The sequence below is a fragment of the Prinia subflava genome, chromosome 26, assembly GCF_021018805.1.
Source record: "Prinia subflava isolate CZ2003 ecotype Zambia chromosome 26, Cam_Psub_1.2, whole genome shotgun sequence".
Lineage (NCBI taxonomy): Eukaryota > Metazoa > Chordata > Aves > Passeriformes > Cisticolidae > Prinia > Prinia subflava.
In genome coordinates this window covers 2,128,164-2,142,451 of record NC_086272.1, presented here as the reverse complement: position 1 = coordinate 2,142,451, position 14,288 = coordinate 2,128,164, and the positions used below count along the sequence as shown (strand labels likewise).

Sequence of the window (14,288 nt, the reverse complement as noted above, 5' to 3'; positions counted from 1 at the left end):
TCAGGATGTCACCAGTGCTGAACTCCAGTTTAGTCCAAAGCCACTTTGCACCTCTGCTGGTCTCTGCTAGATCTTTTTCTTCATGGTATCCAGACAAAAGCAAACAGAGGAGGAGCCTACATTTTCATTGTTTATCCAAAATGTCTCTCATTTTGCTGTACATTCCTCTTTTAGGAGGTGTTATCCACTTAACAACGAAAAAAAAAAAAAGGAAAAAGCAGGAAAATAAGAAACGGAGAACAAAAAACAAACATGCAGTGAAAAATCTTCTGTAACTTTAGATTAAGAGGTAGCTGATCTTCTTAAAAAGACAACTAAATTACTTAATTTGTGAATGTTTTGATGGCATGGATCCATCTTACTGACTTCAGTATCCTCTTTTAAAAGATTATGGGTTTTCTTTCCAATATTAATTTATTTGAAATTGTTGTTGAAGCATTAAGAAACTGACAGATGGATTGTGCATGACTGTGTCTTGAGGGTAAAAAATACTACAGTTTGACACTTCGACCTAAAGAGCTGCAACTGAAAGTTGTAAATCCCAGTGGATTGTGTGACAGCAGCCTTTCCTCGAGGATGTGCAGCATCACAAAGACTTCATCAGTGGGCTTGGGGGTGCTTGGAGCTTTGTCCTGTTCCACTCTGGGATGTCATGAAACAGGACTTCACCTGCCAACATGCCAGGTCACGTTCTGCCACCCCAGCTCCTGGGACCCTGTATCCCCCAAAGCAGACACAAAGTGTCTCTGCTGCTCCCCCCTTGACACAAATCCACAGGGCTGGGATTTTCCCAAGTCTCGTGTCTCAATTGCTCCATATTCCTAAAGAACCAGCAGCCCACCCCGATAAATACAGTGAACTATATAGATATTGTGAGTTCCCCTTCCTGCCTAGAAATCCTGAAACTGCTTCTGAATGATGCTCCCTTCAGCTCTTGGACACCTACTCACACTGAGCTGGGACAAAAATGCCCTGGCCATTGGCTTACAAGTGAGTTATTCCAAACTTAGAGCTCAGTGGGAAATCTCTATCCATCCCTGTCCTTTTAGTATATCCATACATGGGGGTGTGCATGGATGTGTCTTGTACAAAGAGGAAGGAGTGTGCAAGCAACGTGACTGACACTTTCACACTCTGTGTTCATTCCATACCCATGGGTACAAGGACATAATGGAAACCCTGGCACACACAGACCCTTCTGTCCATGCAGACAGAGACATCCCAGAGCCCCTGGCACACACAGACCCTTCTGTCCATGCAGACAGAGACATCCCAGAGCCCCTGGCACACACAGACCCTTCTGTCCATGCACACAGAGACATCCCAGAGCCCCTGGCACACACAGACCCTTCTGTCCATGCACACAGAGACATCCCAGAGCCCCTGGCACACACAGACCCTTCTGTCCATGCACACAGAGACATCCCAGAGCCCCTGGCACACACAGACCCTTCTGTCCATGCAGACAGAGACATCCCAGAGCCCCTGGCACACACAGACCCTTCTGTCCTTGCAGACAGACACATCCCAGAGCCCCTGGCACACACACACCCTTCTGTCCATGCACACAGAGACATCCCAGAGCCCCTGGCACACACAGACCCTTCTGTCCATGCACACAGAGACATCCCAGAGCCCCTGGCACACACAGACCCTTCTGTCCATGCAGACAGACACATCCCAGAGCCCCTGGCACACACACACCCTTCTGTCCCTGGGTACAGACACATCCCAGAGCCCCTAGCACACACACACCCTTCTGTCCATGCACACAGACACATCCCAGAGCCCCTGGCACACACACACCCTTCTGTCCCTGGAGGACGCAGCGCGGCGGGTGGAGCCGGTTGGTGGCAGCGAGTCCCGCACAGCAGGCCAGACCCGGCTCCAGCCCTGCCAGGCCCTGCCAAGGCTCAGTGCTGCCTCCTCTGCAATGGGAAAGCCCTTCAGCCTTGTCCCTGCCCACAGGAGCACTGCTGGCCTGGCAGCACAGCTTGTTTCCCCCACAGGCTGCAGGAGATGAGAACACAACGCTTGCAAACACTGACTGCAAGCCACAGCTCTGGGTGCTCCCCATTGTCACCATGAGATTCTCCTAGTTTCATGAGTGTTCATACTAAAGTAGAAGTGTGCACCTTCTCACGCTCATTCATGTAAACAAGGAGATTGTGTTTTGTAAATATTGCTATTGTTTTGAATTCCTTCTCCAAGAGAAGGGGAGGTTGAATGACAGTCCCTCTGACCAATGTGGTTGAGCAGTGGGAATGCCACTCTCCAATCCATGGTCACCTTGCTAAAAGTATATAATAGGAAGTAATAAACAAAGCAGGAGATTCTCCCTGCTGCTCTGATCTCCCCAGATTCGTGGCTCCGTGTGTTTTTTCAGGTGAGGCTCCCAGCAACAGCCCATGAACCTCAGCCCTGGCACCACTGTCTGCCCCAGGCTTCAGGGGATGCAGTGGGAGCCCGGCTGGGCTCTGCCCTGGGGCCATCCTGCAGGGAGAGCTGCAAACAGGGAGCATTTCCTTGCCACAAGCAGCCAAGCCAGGGGTGCAGGGCAGCTGCTCCAGCCCGCACTGCACTGCTGTGTGCTGTGCCCTGGGGCTGGGGCTCCCTGCAGAGGGGACTGCACTGGTGTGCCAGAGGAGACAAAGAAGCTTCAGCTTAACCTTAGTGAGGTGGGTGGGTGGGCTGGGAGAGTGGGGAGGCTCAAGGGAATTCACAGAGCTCATCCTGCTGGAAGGACAAGGAAAAGGGAGCAGGAACTCAGCACTGAGGAGAGCTGAGGGCTGGACAGCAGCTCTCACTGACACTAAAATGCCACAGGACCTCGGAGATATTGCTGCTATTCAGCCAGTGACAGGATGAGGCCCTAAACCTGGGGTTTGGTCTTCCTTGTGGTGAAGGCCATCAAGGAAGGCAACAGTGTGACGGAGACTGTGATGGGCTGGGAACTCACTGGGGGAAAGGAGGGAGCAGTTGTGAAATTTAAAAGTAGGTGGGGGAGAGAAATCTTCAGGGAAGGGCTGAGCTACACCTTGGGCAAGTTGATAAATGTCATTTGGGGTCATCCCAGATTGATTGCATTTCAGAAGTTCTTGATCAAGTTTAATTTTGGAGGGTGTGATGTTTTCCCTCGGAGATGTACACTCTGCAAGCTGCATTGCCCAAGTACTCAAGCAAGTCTCTGCTGCAGGTCACACCATTTCTTCTTTGGCTGATTCTGGCCTGGGGCTGAGCTCCAGCAGAGCCCTGGCAGAGCCCAGAGCAGCCTCAGCATCCGCAGAGCCCGGCTGCAAGGAGAGAAACCAGAACCCGCCCGTCAGCTGAAGGCTCCTGTCTCCCTTGTCCCAGTGCCCGCCGTGCCCAGGCCATGCTGGCCGTGCCCAGAGCAGTGCCCAGAGCTGCCCATCATTGCTGCCCTTGGCAGCAGAGCAGGAGGGCAGGACGTGTGCCCAGCCTGCAGCCAGCCGTGGCACATCCACCTCCTCAGCAGCTGCCCACAGCAGGATGCTCCTGTGCTGGCTGCCATCTCCCAAAAGCTCTGATCCCACCTAGGCCAAGAAGACGGGACCCACCTGACGCCATCCGCCGCTGGAAGAAAAGCTGCTCCCAAATGATGTCCTCAGCCTTCTCCAAGGGCACGGCCCATCCACGGCACGGCTGGTCCCAAGCACTTCCCCATCCAGACTGGACAACACCTAGAACGCTTCCTTTAGAGAAACAAACAGCAAATTAACGAAAATAGACTACAGACAAAAAGGGAAAATGAGCGAAATGGCACAGTGGATACTGGGGGCTGTTGGCAGGGTCAGGAGCCCACTCCCATTTCACACCCACCCCAGCTCATGCCCCCCAGCCCTGCCAAAATGCAGCTTGGCAGCCCACTGAAAAACCAGGTGCTTCCACCCCAGCAAAAGGGGGAACCTTTGTTTCCCGGCCAGCCTGTGCAATGCCCAAATCTGGGAGCATCCCCCTGTGTGTGCACTCATCTGCAAATTCACTGTGGAGCCTGGCTTTGAAGAAGGTGCCAGAATCGAAGTCCATCATCTTCAGCTTTGTGGTGGCCTGGGCGAGGAAGAGGTTTTCATCCTTGATGTTGTCCTGGCTGTCTCCAGCAGCAGCAGCCCCACCTGGCACAGCTTCTCCAGGGGCTGCTTCTCCTTCCCTGGGGGTGAGACCAGGCTGTCAGTGTTCTGCCCAGGGCCCCAGCTGGCAGTGACCCAGGACAAGCCAAAGCAGCTGGGATGGCAGCCAGCAGTGCTGGGCAGAGCAGCTCAGCTCCAGCACAGGGGCTGTGTCTTCCCATCTGATGACCCCTGTGCAGTGACACAGGCAGGACAAAAAAGTCTGGGTTCTTTGCTTCTGATTGCCAAGGCATGTGTGGAGCTGGAACTTACCAGGGCCCTGCATTGCTGTTTCTGTGGCTCTCTCCCTTCTTCTATGGCAGATGACTATCCTGCATCCAGGGATGACTGAACAGGTCTTCTACTGAAGGCCGGTCCACATCCAGCATGGATAAACACTGCCGGATGACATCTTGGCACTCTGGCGAGAGAAAACAGAAACCGCCAGTCAGTTGGAGAAGGCTCCTGTCTGTCCCACTGTTCCCATTCTCAGGCCATGCTGCATTTGCTCAGAGCTGGGCCTAAACTTTCCCAGGAATTCCCTGTTTTGGAGGAAAGCAGGACAGCAGGACACGTGCCACCTCCTCAGCAGCTGCCACAGCCCACTGCTGTCTCCCAGCACTGGCATTCCCCCCGTGCCCAGACATGAGGATTCACCTTGAGAGAGCCGTGGTGGCAGCGAGAGCTGATGGTCCCAGCTGATCTTGTGGCCCCTCCTGAAAGGGTGCTCCCCACACACCATCTGGTGCAGCAGGATGCCCAGGGACCAGACGGTAGCTGGCTGTCCATAGTACCAGCCAAAGTGGTTCCATTCCGGGGGGCTGTATGACGGTGTTCCTATGGAATACAGATGGAGTTCATCAGGGGGATGCTGCTGCTCCCAGAGCCTGGCCCCAGCATCCCTGGGCGTGCAGGGGCTGCCCCAGTGGCACGTGGTGTGACCTGCTGCCCTCTGGCCAGCACCTGGGACTTGTGTACCAACTTAGGGTTGGAAAAGAAGCCACTGGTGTAGGAAGGTGGCAGTGGAAGCCCTGGCAAGGCCCAACCATGACAAGCAAAACCCACTCAGTGCTGGGGAAAAACCATGCCTTACTCGTCCCTGCCTGCATTGCCCCAAAAACCATTATGAACCCAAAGCAAACCAGGCAATCACAGCAGTCCAAGCCCTTTCTCACCTGCTCCCCAAACTGGCTGGTGCACATGTTCTGGCTCCCCTCTCAGCCACCCCCACCCACGGGTGCTTCTGTTGGGCTGGCTGCCCCAGCCCCAGCCCCAGTCCCAGGCAGAGTGGCTGGCAAAGGCTGCCAGCAGGGCTGGAAGCTGGTCCCCCCACCCACTTGTCTTCAAAAGCAACTGGGCTGAAGACTCAGTGCCATGAGTGGCAGGGAACCCCAGTGCCACACCCAGGCTGGGCTGTGAGATGTTGGGCCAGGAGATGTCTGCAATGGGGAGCACACCCCTGCGAGGGCTCACCTGCAAAGTGAGTATAGGCTGTGTCTTGTAGGTAGGTGCCACAGCCAAAATCGATCAATTTGGCCTGCCCGGTGGCCAGGTCAAGCAGGATGTTCTCTGGCTTGAGGTCGCGGTGCAGGACCCCGCAGCTGGTGCAGTGCCGCACGGCCTCCAGCACCTGGCGGAACAGCTCCCGCGCCACCTCCTCGCACAGGAACCGCCGTGCCCGAATGAAATGCTGGAGGTCCTGAGAACGCTCCGGGCGCTCCATGATGATAATGATGTCTTTGGGGAGCTCCAGCCACTCCAGCAGCTGGACGACACCAGGGAAGCCAGTGGAGACCTTGTGCAGCAGCACGATCTCCAGTGGTGCGCTGGTGCCGTTGGGCTGTGGGAGGAGCACAATGTTGTCAGTGGGGCTGAGGCCGTGCCAGGGGTCAGGGACCCCTCAGCCAGCCCGGGATGCTCTGCGCCCTTTGCTGGCCCCACGCCCGCTCTCCCTCCAGGCGTCCTGGCGGCTTCCACCCTGCCAGGCCTCAGCTCATCCCTGCCCGGCATGGCCCAGCTTCTCCTGCTGGCCCCGCTCACTCACCAGCTCACCCCAATGCCGGACACGGTTCCGTGGCACCCTTTTGATGGCCACCTGCAAGCCAAGGGGAGCAGCAGGCTGAGCTCACTGCCTGCCCTGCCCAGCCCCAGCCTCCTTCTCCTTCGCCCTTCTCCTCCTCCTGCGCCCCTTCCTCGTGCACCCACCACCGGCCCTGCCGCTCACCGGGGCACGGTCTGAGAGCCGTGTGGCCGCCCAGACGCTGCCGAAGCCGCCGTGGCCCAGCAGCGAACCCAGGCGGTTCTGCTCCTGGAGGGCCTGCTGCGCCTTCCCTGCCGGCGAGACGCGGCTGTCAGCGCTCGGCCCGGGGCCAGGAACGGCCCCCGAGCGCCCCTCGAGCGGCCCGGGCTGGGCATCCCCAGGCATTTGCTCCTGGCAACGGGACAGCAGCGGCTCAGGGCCAGCGGCTGCGCTGCCAAGCGGAGGAGCTTGGGCTGGGGAAGCCGCAGTGGAGGCGGCGGGAGCAGCCGCACCGCCTGTGTCCTCTGCGGGCCCAGGGACGAGCTGGGGCCGGTGCCGGGGCCGGGGCTGGGGCAGGGGCTGGGGCAGGGGACGGGGCCGAGGCTCGAGCCGGGGCCGGGGCTGGGGCAGGGGACGGGGCCGAGGCTCGAGCCGGGGCCGGGGCCGGGGCCGGGGCCGGGGCCGGGGCCGGGGCCGGGGCCGGGGCCGGGGCCGGGGCCGGGGCCGGGGCCGGGGCTGGGACCGGGACCTGGGCAGGGCTCGGCACAGGCGCAGCCAAAGGCCAGCAATGCTGCCCCAGCCCCAGGCACTGATGCCCGCCCAGCAGCGCCATCGCCAGCACTGCCAGAGCCGGGCGAAGGCGAGACCGCGGCGGGACGCCCGGGGGCAGGGACGGGGCAGCCCCGCCCGGGGCCGGGGGTGGGCCCGAGGCATGGCCCGGCCCAGCAGGGGAGAGGGAGACTGGGTTGGGAGGGGGACACTGGGAAAGGGAGAGGCTGCGGGACTGTGGGAGAGGGAGAGGGGAAGCACGGGTTGGTCAACAAAACCGCTTTTTTCTTCTCTGCTGCTGCCGCTGCTGCCGCTGCTGCCGCTGCTGCCGCTGCTGCTGCTGCAACTGAAGCTCCAGGGCCGTTTGTCCCCTTGTCAGTTTTTTCCGTTGCCCCCTCTGCCTCGCACCGAGCCCTGCACTCCCCGGGGCAGCCCCTGAGCCTGTCCAAACACGGGAACTTCGCCGTTTTCAGTCAAGGCCCAGTCTTGACTCCTGCACAGTGACAGAGGAATCCCCTTGGCTGTTGCTGTGCATTGTCCCTGCTGAGGGTCAGACACTGTCACAGCACATTCCCTGAATGCAGAATTTGAACCTGACCCAAGCACTGCACTTGTGTCTCCGGCATTGCTTTCCAAGAAAAACGGGAAGGCAAACTGGATGTAGCTGATGGTATTTTACAGTGTCTAAATCTTGCCAAGTCTTGGATGTCAGAGGTGAGACCCATTTAGAATTAATGAGATGAAGTAGTTTAAGATGGAAAGTGGGACAGAGAAATAAACAGAGGAAAATATCTTGGGTTGTTTCTTTCCACTTTCATTTCATTTCCGAAAAGCTGTTTCAGCTTTCCCAGAATCTTCTCCATAGTCCTGTCTGCTCTTTCCAAGAACCTTTCCTGGAGAACGAGTTGCACCATCTGTCACAAGATATCCCACCCATGCAGCTTCTCTTGACTTTCCCCAACATGTGTGAAGCAGGAGTCTTGCAGCAAAGCAGGAGAAAGGTTTTGAGAATTTGACAACTTTTTCTTTCCTTTCCCCATGTGGGCTGGGGAGTTGTGCCATTGGGAAGGTTTTCATTGTTCCTGTTCTACCCGAAGCAAACAGGACGGGCTCCCAGGGGTACCTACTGGGAGTCTGTTATCGTCCACCCAAGCAGGAAGAAGAGGTGGACAACTTCTTCTCTAAGAAGCTGGAGAATGTTTCAGGATCACCGGCCCTTGTTCTTGTAGGTGACTTTAACCTACCAGACATCTGCTGGGAACTCAGTACAGCGGCAAAGAGGCAGTGCAGGAAGGTTTGGGAGTGGATGGAAGACAACTTTTTGTGACAGCGGGTGAGTGAGGCCAGCAGGGGAGGGACTATGTTTGACCTGTTGTTTGCAAATAGAGAAAGGCTGGTGGGAGATGTGGTGCTTGGAGGCTGCTTGGGGCACAGGGATCATGAAATTACAGAGTTCTCAATATGTGGTGAATTCAGGAGGGACATCAAAAAGATTTTTACATTGGACTTCTGGAGGGCAGACTTTGGCCATTTTAGGAGACTTACTCAGAGAGTTCCTTGGGAAGGAGCCCTTAAAAACAGAGGAGTCCAGGAAAGGTGGGTGTGCTTCAGTGCAGAGATCTTGAGGGCACAGGAACAGACTGTCCCTGTGTGCTGAAAGATGAGCTGACAAGGCAAACGTCCAGCCTGGATGGGCAAGGAGATTTCAGAGGAACTTAGGAACAAAAAGAGGATGTATCATTTTTGGAAGGAGGGTCAGATCTCTCAGGAAGTATTTAAGGGAACAAGTAGGAAAAAAATATTAGGGAGGCCAAAGCTCAGTTTGAAGTCATTTTGGCAACTTTTGTAAAGGATAATAAAATATGTTTTTACAAATAAATTAATGGCAAAAGGAAGGGTAGGACCAACCTTTGTTCTCTACTGGATGTGGGAGGGAACTTAGGAACTGCAGATGAGGAGAAGGCAGAAGTGCTTAATGCCTTCTTTGGCTCAGTCTTTAGTGGGAAGACGGCTTGTCCTCAGGACAGCTGCCCTCCTGGGCTGGTAGATGGTGTCAGGGAGCAGAATGGTGCCCCTGTTATCCAGGAGGAGGCAGTCAGAGAACTGCTGAGCCACTTGGATGTTCAAAATCCATGGGCCCAGATGGGATCCAGCCCAGGGTGTTGAGGGAGCTGGCAGATGAGCTTGTGAAGCTGCTCTCCATCATTTCCCAACAGTCCTGGCTCACTGGTGAGGTTCCAGAGGACTGGAGGTTGGCCAATGTGTTGTGTGACCCCTACACCCTAAGGGTAGAAAGGAGGATCCTGGTAATTATAGGCCAGTTTGATATGGGAAACATATCTAAAATTCAGAATTTTAGAAGCATTTAATGTGCTTAAGCAGATGGAGGGGAAGCAGAAATATACAGCTTATTTAGCAACCTTGTAAAAGCAGAAACACGACTTGTAACAGAACACATGAGGATTTAGTTGCTAGCTAAAGGCCATAGAAATAAGAGGTATATTGTGTATATTGTGAAAACTCAGTAAAGCAAGACTTAGGTATAGTGAAAACCCCATAAAGCAGAACCTGCGGCTTAAGAAATCAGAAAGAACCAGGCTCGTGGTTTTGGCCAGGACAAAGTGACCTGGGAGTTAGCCAAACCTTCACTGCACCTGCCCAGAGGCAGAGGTCAAACAGTGAACAACTGAGGAAGACCTCTTACTTCATCAGAAGACCCCAGCCTGCAACCACCAGGAGATGTGGCACCAGAGAAAACTAATTATAATAGGAAGTGCAAGGAGGCGGAGAGTGGGCAGAGAATGGGCGGGGAGGGAGGGGTTGTTTTGTGGGATCTGAGTGTATTTAAACCTTAAACCTGTCTCAACCAGGTACGCAGGTATGGTGGAAAATCCCCCTTGTGTCCCAGATGGAAATGAAACTGCTTTACAGTTTTAATTGTTAAATCCTTATCCCACAGCTCAAGTCAGCCTGACCACAGTACCCAGTAGGGTACTGCAGCAGTTTATACTGAGTGTCATCACACAGCACCTACAGGATGGCCAGGCTATCAGACCCGGCCAGCACGGGTTTAAGAACAGAAGGTCGTGTTTGACCAACCTGGTCTCCGTTTATGACCAGGTGACCCGCCAGGTGGGTGCGGGAAAGGCAGTGGATGTTGTGTACCTGGATTTCAGCAAGGCCTTGGACACTGTCTCCCACGGCACACTCCTGGAAAAGCTGGCAGCCCACAGCTTGGACAGGAGCACTCTGTGCTGGGTTAAGAACTGCCTGCATGGCTGGGCCCAGAGAGTGCTGGTGAAGGTTCTGCATCCAGCTGCTGGCACCAGTGGTGTTCCTCCGGGGTCTGTGCTGGGGCCAGTTCTGTTCAATATTTTTATTGACGACATGGATGAGGGGATTGAGTCTTTCATTAGTAAATTTGCAGCTGACACTAAGCTTGGACCGTGTGTCCATCTGTTGGAGGGTAGGAGGGCTCTGCAGAGACCTGGAATGACTGGATGGATGGGCAGAGTCCAATAGGATGAAGTTTAATAAGTGCAAGTGCTGTCCTGCATTTTGGCCACAAAAACTTCCTGCAGCACTCTAGGCTGGCAAGAGAGTGGCTGGACAGCAGCCAGGGAAGGGGACCTGGGGCACTGCTGGACAGCAGGCTGGACATGAGGCAGCAGTGTGGGCAGGTGGGCAAGAAGGCCAATGGCTCCTGGCCTGGATCAGGAATGGCGTGGCCAGCAGGAGCAGGGCAGTGTTTCTTCTCCTGTACTCGGCACTGGTGAGGCCGCACCTCGAGTGCCGTGTCCAGTTCTGGGCCCCCAATTTAGGAAGGACATTGAGACGCTTGAGCACATCCAGGAGAGGGCAACAAGGCTGGTGGGGGGCTTGGAACAAAAACCCCTGTTAAGAACGGCTGAGGGAGCTGTGGTTGTTTCGCCTGAAGAAAAGGAGACTCAGAGGTGACCTAATCGCTCTCTACAATTCCCTGAAGGGTAGCTGTAGTCAGGTGGGGTTTGGTCTCTTTCTCCAGACAGCAGCTGACACAACAAAAGGACACAGTCTTCAGCTGCCCCAAGGGAAATACAGGATGGATATTAGGAAGAAGTTTTTCACAGAGAGAGTGATAAAGTACTGGAATGGTCTGCCTGGAGAGGTGGTGGAGTCACCATCCCTGGATGTGTTTAAAAAAAGATTGGATGAAGCACTCAGTGCCATGGTTTAGTTGAGGTGTTAGGGCATGGGTTGGATTTGATGCTCTTGAAGGTCTCATCCTACCCAGTCATTCTGTGAATTCTGTAAGAAATTTAGGGTCAGCTCTGGTGGTTCATTGCCTCCTGGCCCAGGGCACAGCATCAGGAAGGTCTTTGCATTCCAAGGCTTTGCTGCAGCCAAAGAAATCTCCTGGCTCAGGGTCACCTTTCCTGCTCAGCCAGACCCAAGAGTGCCGCAGCAACAGCAGAGAATGGCAGCATTTCCACGGGCTGGCACAGCAGGGGGAGATTTCCCCCTTGAGAGTGGCTCATATTGCAGTTTTTGCATTCAGGCAGCTCCAGATCCCTCAGCTTTGGTTGCGCAGCAGCTGGAAATGCAAGTGCAGGAGCTCTGTTCATGCCCAGCCACAGCAGGTGACAGCAAGGACAGGCTCCTGGCAGCGTGACATTGGTAGGCAGCTCCTTCAACAAAAGCTGGGGGCTGGAACTCTGTGCAGAAAATGCCCTGATGGTCTCTGCACCCAGGCAAAACGAACAAAGTTTCAGTTCTGGCCTCTCTAGGGAGCACCAAAATGATTCCTTTTCAGGGCAAGGTTGCATTGCCGGCTGTTCCCCAACCCCCAGAGGAGAGCGCAGGGGCCCAGGGAACTGCGAGCGGGGACTCTGCAGGAGCCGGGACAGCGAGAGAGCCCGGGCTGAAGGTCAGCCCCGGGGCGGGCAGGGCCTGGGAGGGGGCACAGCCCGGGGGTCCCGCAGAGCCTCCCTGCTGCAAAGGCCCGGCTGGGACAGCGGGGCAGCTGCCGGGAGCCGTGTGCCAGGGCCGGGCCGCGGGTGGGTGTTCAAAGTGCCTCCAGGGGAGCAGCTTTTTGTCCCGGCCCGGGGGCATTCCCGCGGGGTCGGGGTCCCTGCGAAGGCGCAGGAGGACCGGGTGGAAGGGGTTAGTTTGTGAACAGATTCACCTCCCCTGGTGGCAGCGAGTCCCGCACAGCAGGCCAGACCCGGCTCCAGCCCTGCCAGGCCCTGACAAGGCTCAGTGCCAGCTCCTCTACAATGGGAAAGCCCTTCAGCCTTGTCCCTGCCCACAGGGGCACTGCTGGCCTGGCAGCACAGCTTGTTTCCCCCACAGGCTGCAGGAGATGAGAACACAACCCTTGCAAACACTGACTGCAAGCCACAGCTCTGGGTGCTCCCCATTGTCACCATGAGATTCTCCCAGTATTCTGAGCATTCATACTAAAGTAGAAGTGTGCACCTTCTCACGCTCATTCAAGTAAACAAGGAGATTGTGTTTTGTAAATATTGCTATTGTTTTGAATGCCTTGTCCAAGAGAAGGGGAGGTTGAATGACAGTCCCTCTGACCAATGCCGTTGAGAGGTGGGAATGCCACTCTCCAATCCATGGTCACCTTGCTAAAAGTATATAATAGGAAGTAATAAACAAAGCAGGAGATTCTCCCTGCTGCTCTGATCTCCCCAGATTCGTGGCTCCATGTGTCTTTTCAGGCGAGGCTCCCAGCGACACCCCATGAACCTCAGCCCTGGCACCACTGTCTGCCCCAAGCTTCAGGGGATGCAGTGGGAGCCCGGCTGGGCTCTGCCCTGGGGCCATCCTGCAGGGAGAGCTGCAAACAGGGAGCATTTCCTTGCCACAAACAGCCAAGCCAGGGGTGCAGGGCAGCTGCTCCTGCCCGCACTGCACTGCTGTGTGCTGTGCCCTGGGGCTGGGGCTCCCCGCAGAGGGGACTGCACTGGTGTGCCAGAGGAGACAAAGAAGCTTCAGCTTAACCTTAGTGAGGTGGGTGGGTGGGCTGGGAGAGTGAGGAGGCTCAAGGGGATTCACAGAGCTCATCCCGCTGAAAGGACAAGGAAAAGGGAGCAAGAACTCAGCACTGAGGAGAGCTGAGGGCTGGACAGCAGCTCTCACTGACACTAAAATGCCACAGGACCTCGGAGATATTGCTGCTATTCAGCCAGTGACAGGATGAGGCCCTAAACCTGGGGTTTGGTCTTCCTTGTGGTGAAGGCCATCAAGGAAGGCAACAGTGTGACGGAGACTGTGATGGGCTGGGAACTCACTGGGGGAAAGGAGGGAGCAGTTGTGAAATTTAAAAGTAGGTGGGGGAGAGAAATCTTCAGGGAAGGGCTGAGCTACACCTTGGGCAAGTTGATAAATGTCATTTGGGGTCATCCCAGATTGATTGCATTTCAGAAGTTCTTGATCAAGTTTAATTTTGGAGGGTGTGATGTTTTCCCTCGGAGATGTACACTCTGCAAACTTGAGCTGCATTGCCCAAGTGCTCAAGCAAGTCTCTGCTACAGGTCACACCATTTCTTCTTTGGCTGATTCTGGCCTGGGGCTGAGCTCCAGCAGAGCCCTGGCAGAGCCCAGAGCAGCCTCAGCATCCGCAGAGCCCGGCTGCAAGGAGAGAAACCAGAACCCGCCCATCAGCTGAAGGCTCCTGTCCCCCTTGTCCCAGTGCCCGCCGTGCCCAGGCCATGCTGGCCGTGCCCAGAGCAGTGCCCAGAGCTGCCCATCATTGCTGCCCTTGGCAGCAGAGCAGGAGGGCAGGACATGTGCCCAGCCTGCAGCCAGCCATGGCACATCCACCTCCTCAGCAGCTGCCCACAGCAGGATGCTCCTGTGCTGGCTGCCATCTCCCAAAAGCTCTGATCCCACCCAGGACAAGAAGACGGGACCCACCTGACGCCATCCGCCGCTGGAAGAAAAGCTGCTCCCAAACGATGTCCTCAGCCTTCTCCAAGGGCACGGCCCATCCACGGCACGGCTGGTCCCAAGCACTTCCCCATCCAGACTGGACACCACCTAGAACACTTCCTTTAGAGAAACAAACAGGAAATTAATGAAAATAGACTACAGACAAAAAGGGGAAATGGCACAGTGGATACTGGGTGCTGTTGGCAGGGCCAGGACCCCACACCCATTTCACACCCACCCCAGCCCATGCCCCCCAGCCCTGCCAAAATGCAGCTTGGCAGCCCACTGAAAAATCAGTTGCTTCCACCCCAGCAAAAGGGGGAACCTTTGTTTCCCGGCCAGCCTGTGCAATGCCCAAATCTGGGAGCATCCCCCTGTGTGTGCACTCATCTGCAAATTCACTGTGGAGCCTGGCTTTGAAGAAGGTGCCAGAATCAAAGTCCATCATCTTC

At 55.8% G+C, this 14,288-nt stretch overlaps 1 protein-coding gene across 1 annotated transcript; it reads right to left on the bottom strand.

Annotated features, from left to right (window-relative positions):
* Nucleotides 1-4,441: 4,441 nt before the first annotated feature.
* Nucleotides 4,442-13,831, bottom strand: LOC134562191 (serine/threonine-protein kinase pim-1-like). The gene is made up of 8 exons (XM_063419614.1): nt 13,822-13,831; nt 13,116-13,195; nt 6,907-7,107; nt 6,352-6,792; nt 6,172-6,222; nt 5,601-5,967; nt 4,785-4,964; nt 4,442-4,548 (listed from the first exon to the last, which is right to left on the bottom strand). Exons 1-8 carry the CDS (start codon nt 13,829-13,831, stop codon nt 4,442-4,444), a joined length of 1,437 nt encoding a protein of 478 aa, XP_063275684.1.
* Between the last annotated feature and the right edge of the window lie 457 nt (nt 13,832-14,288).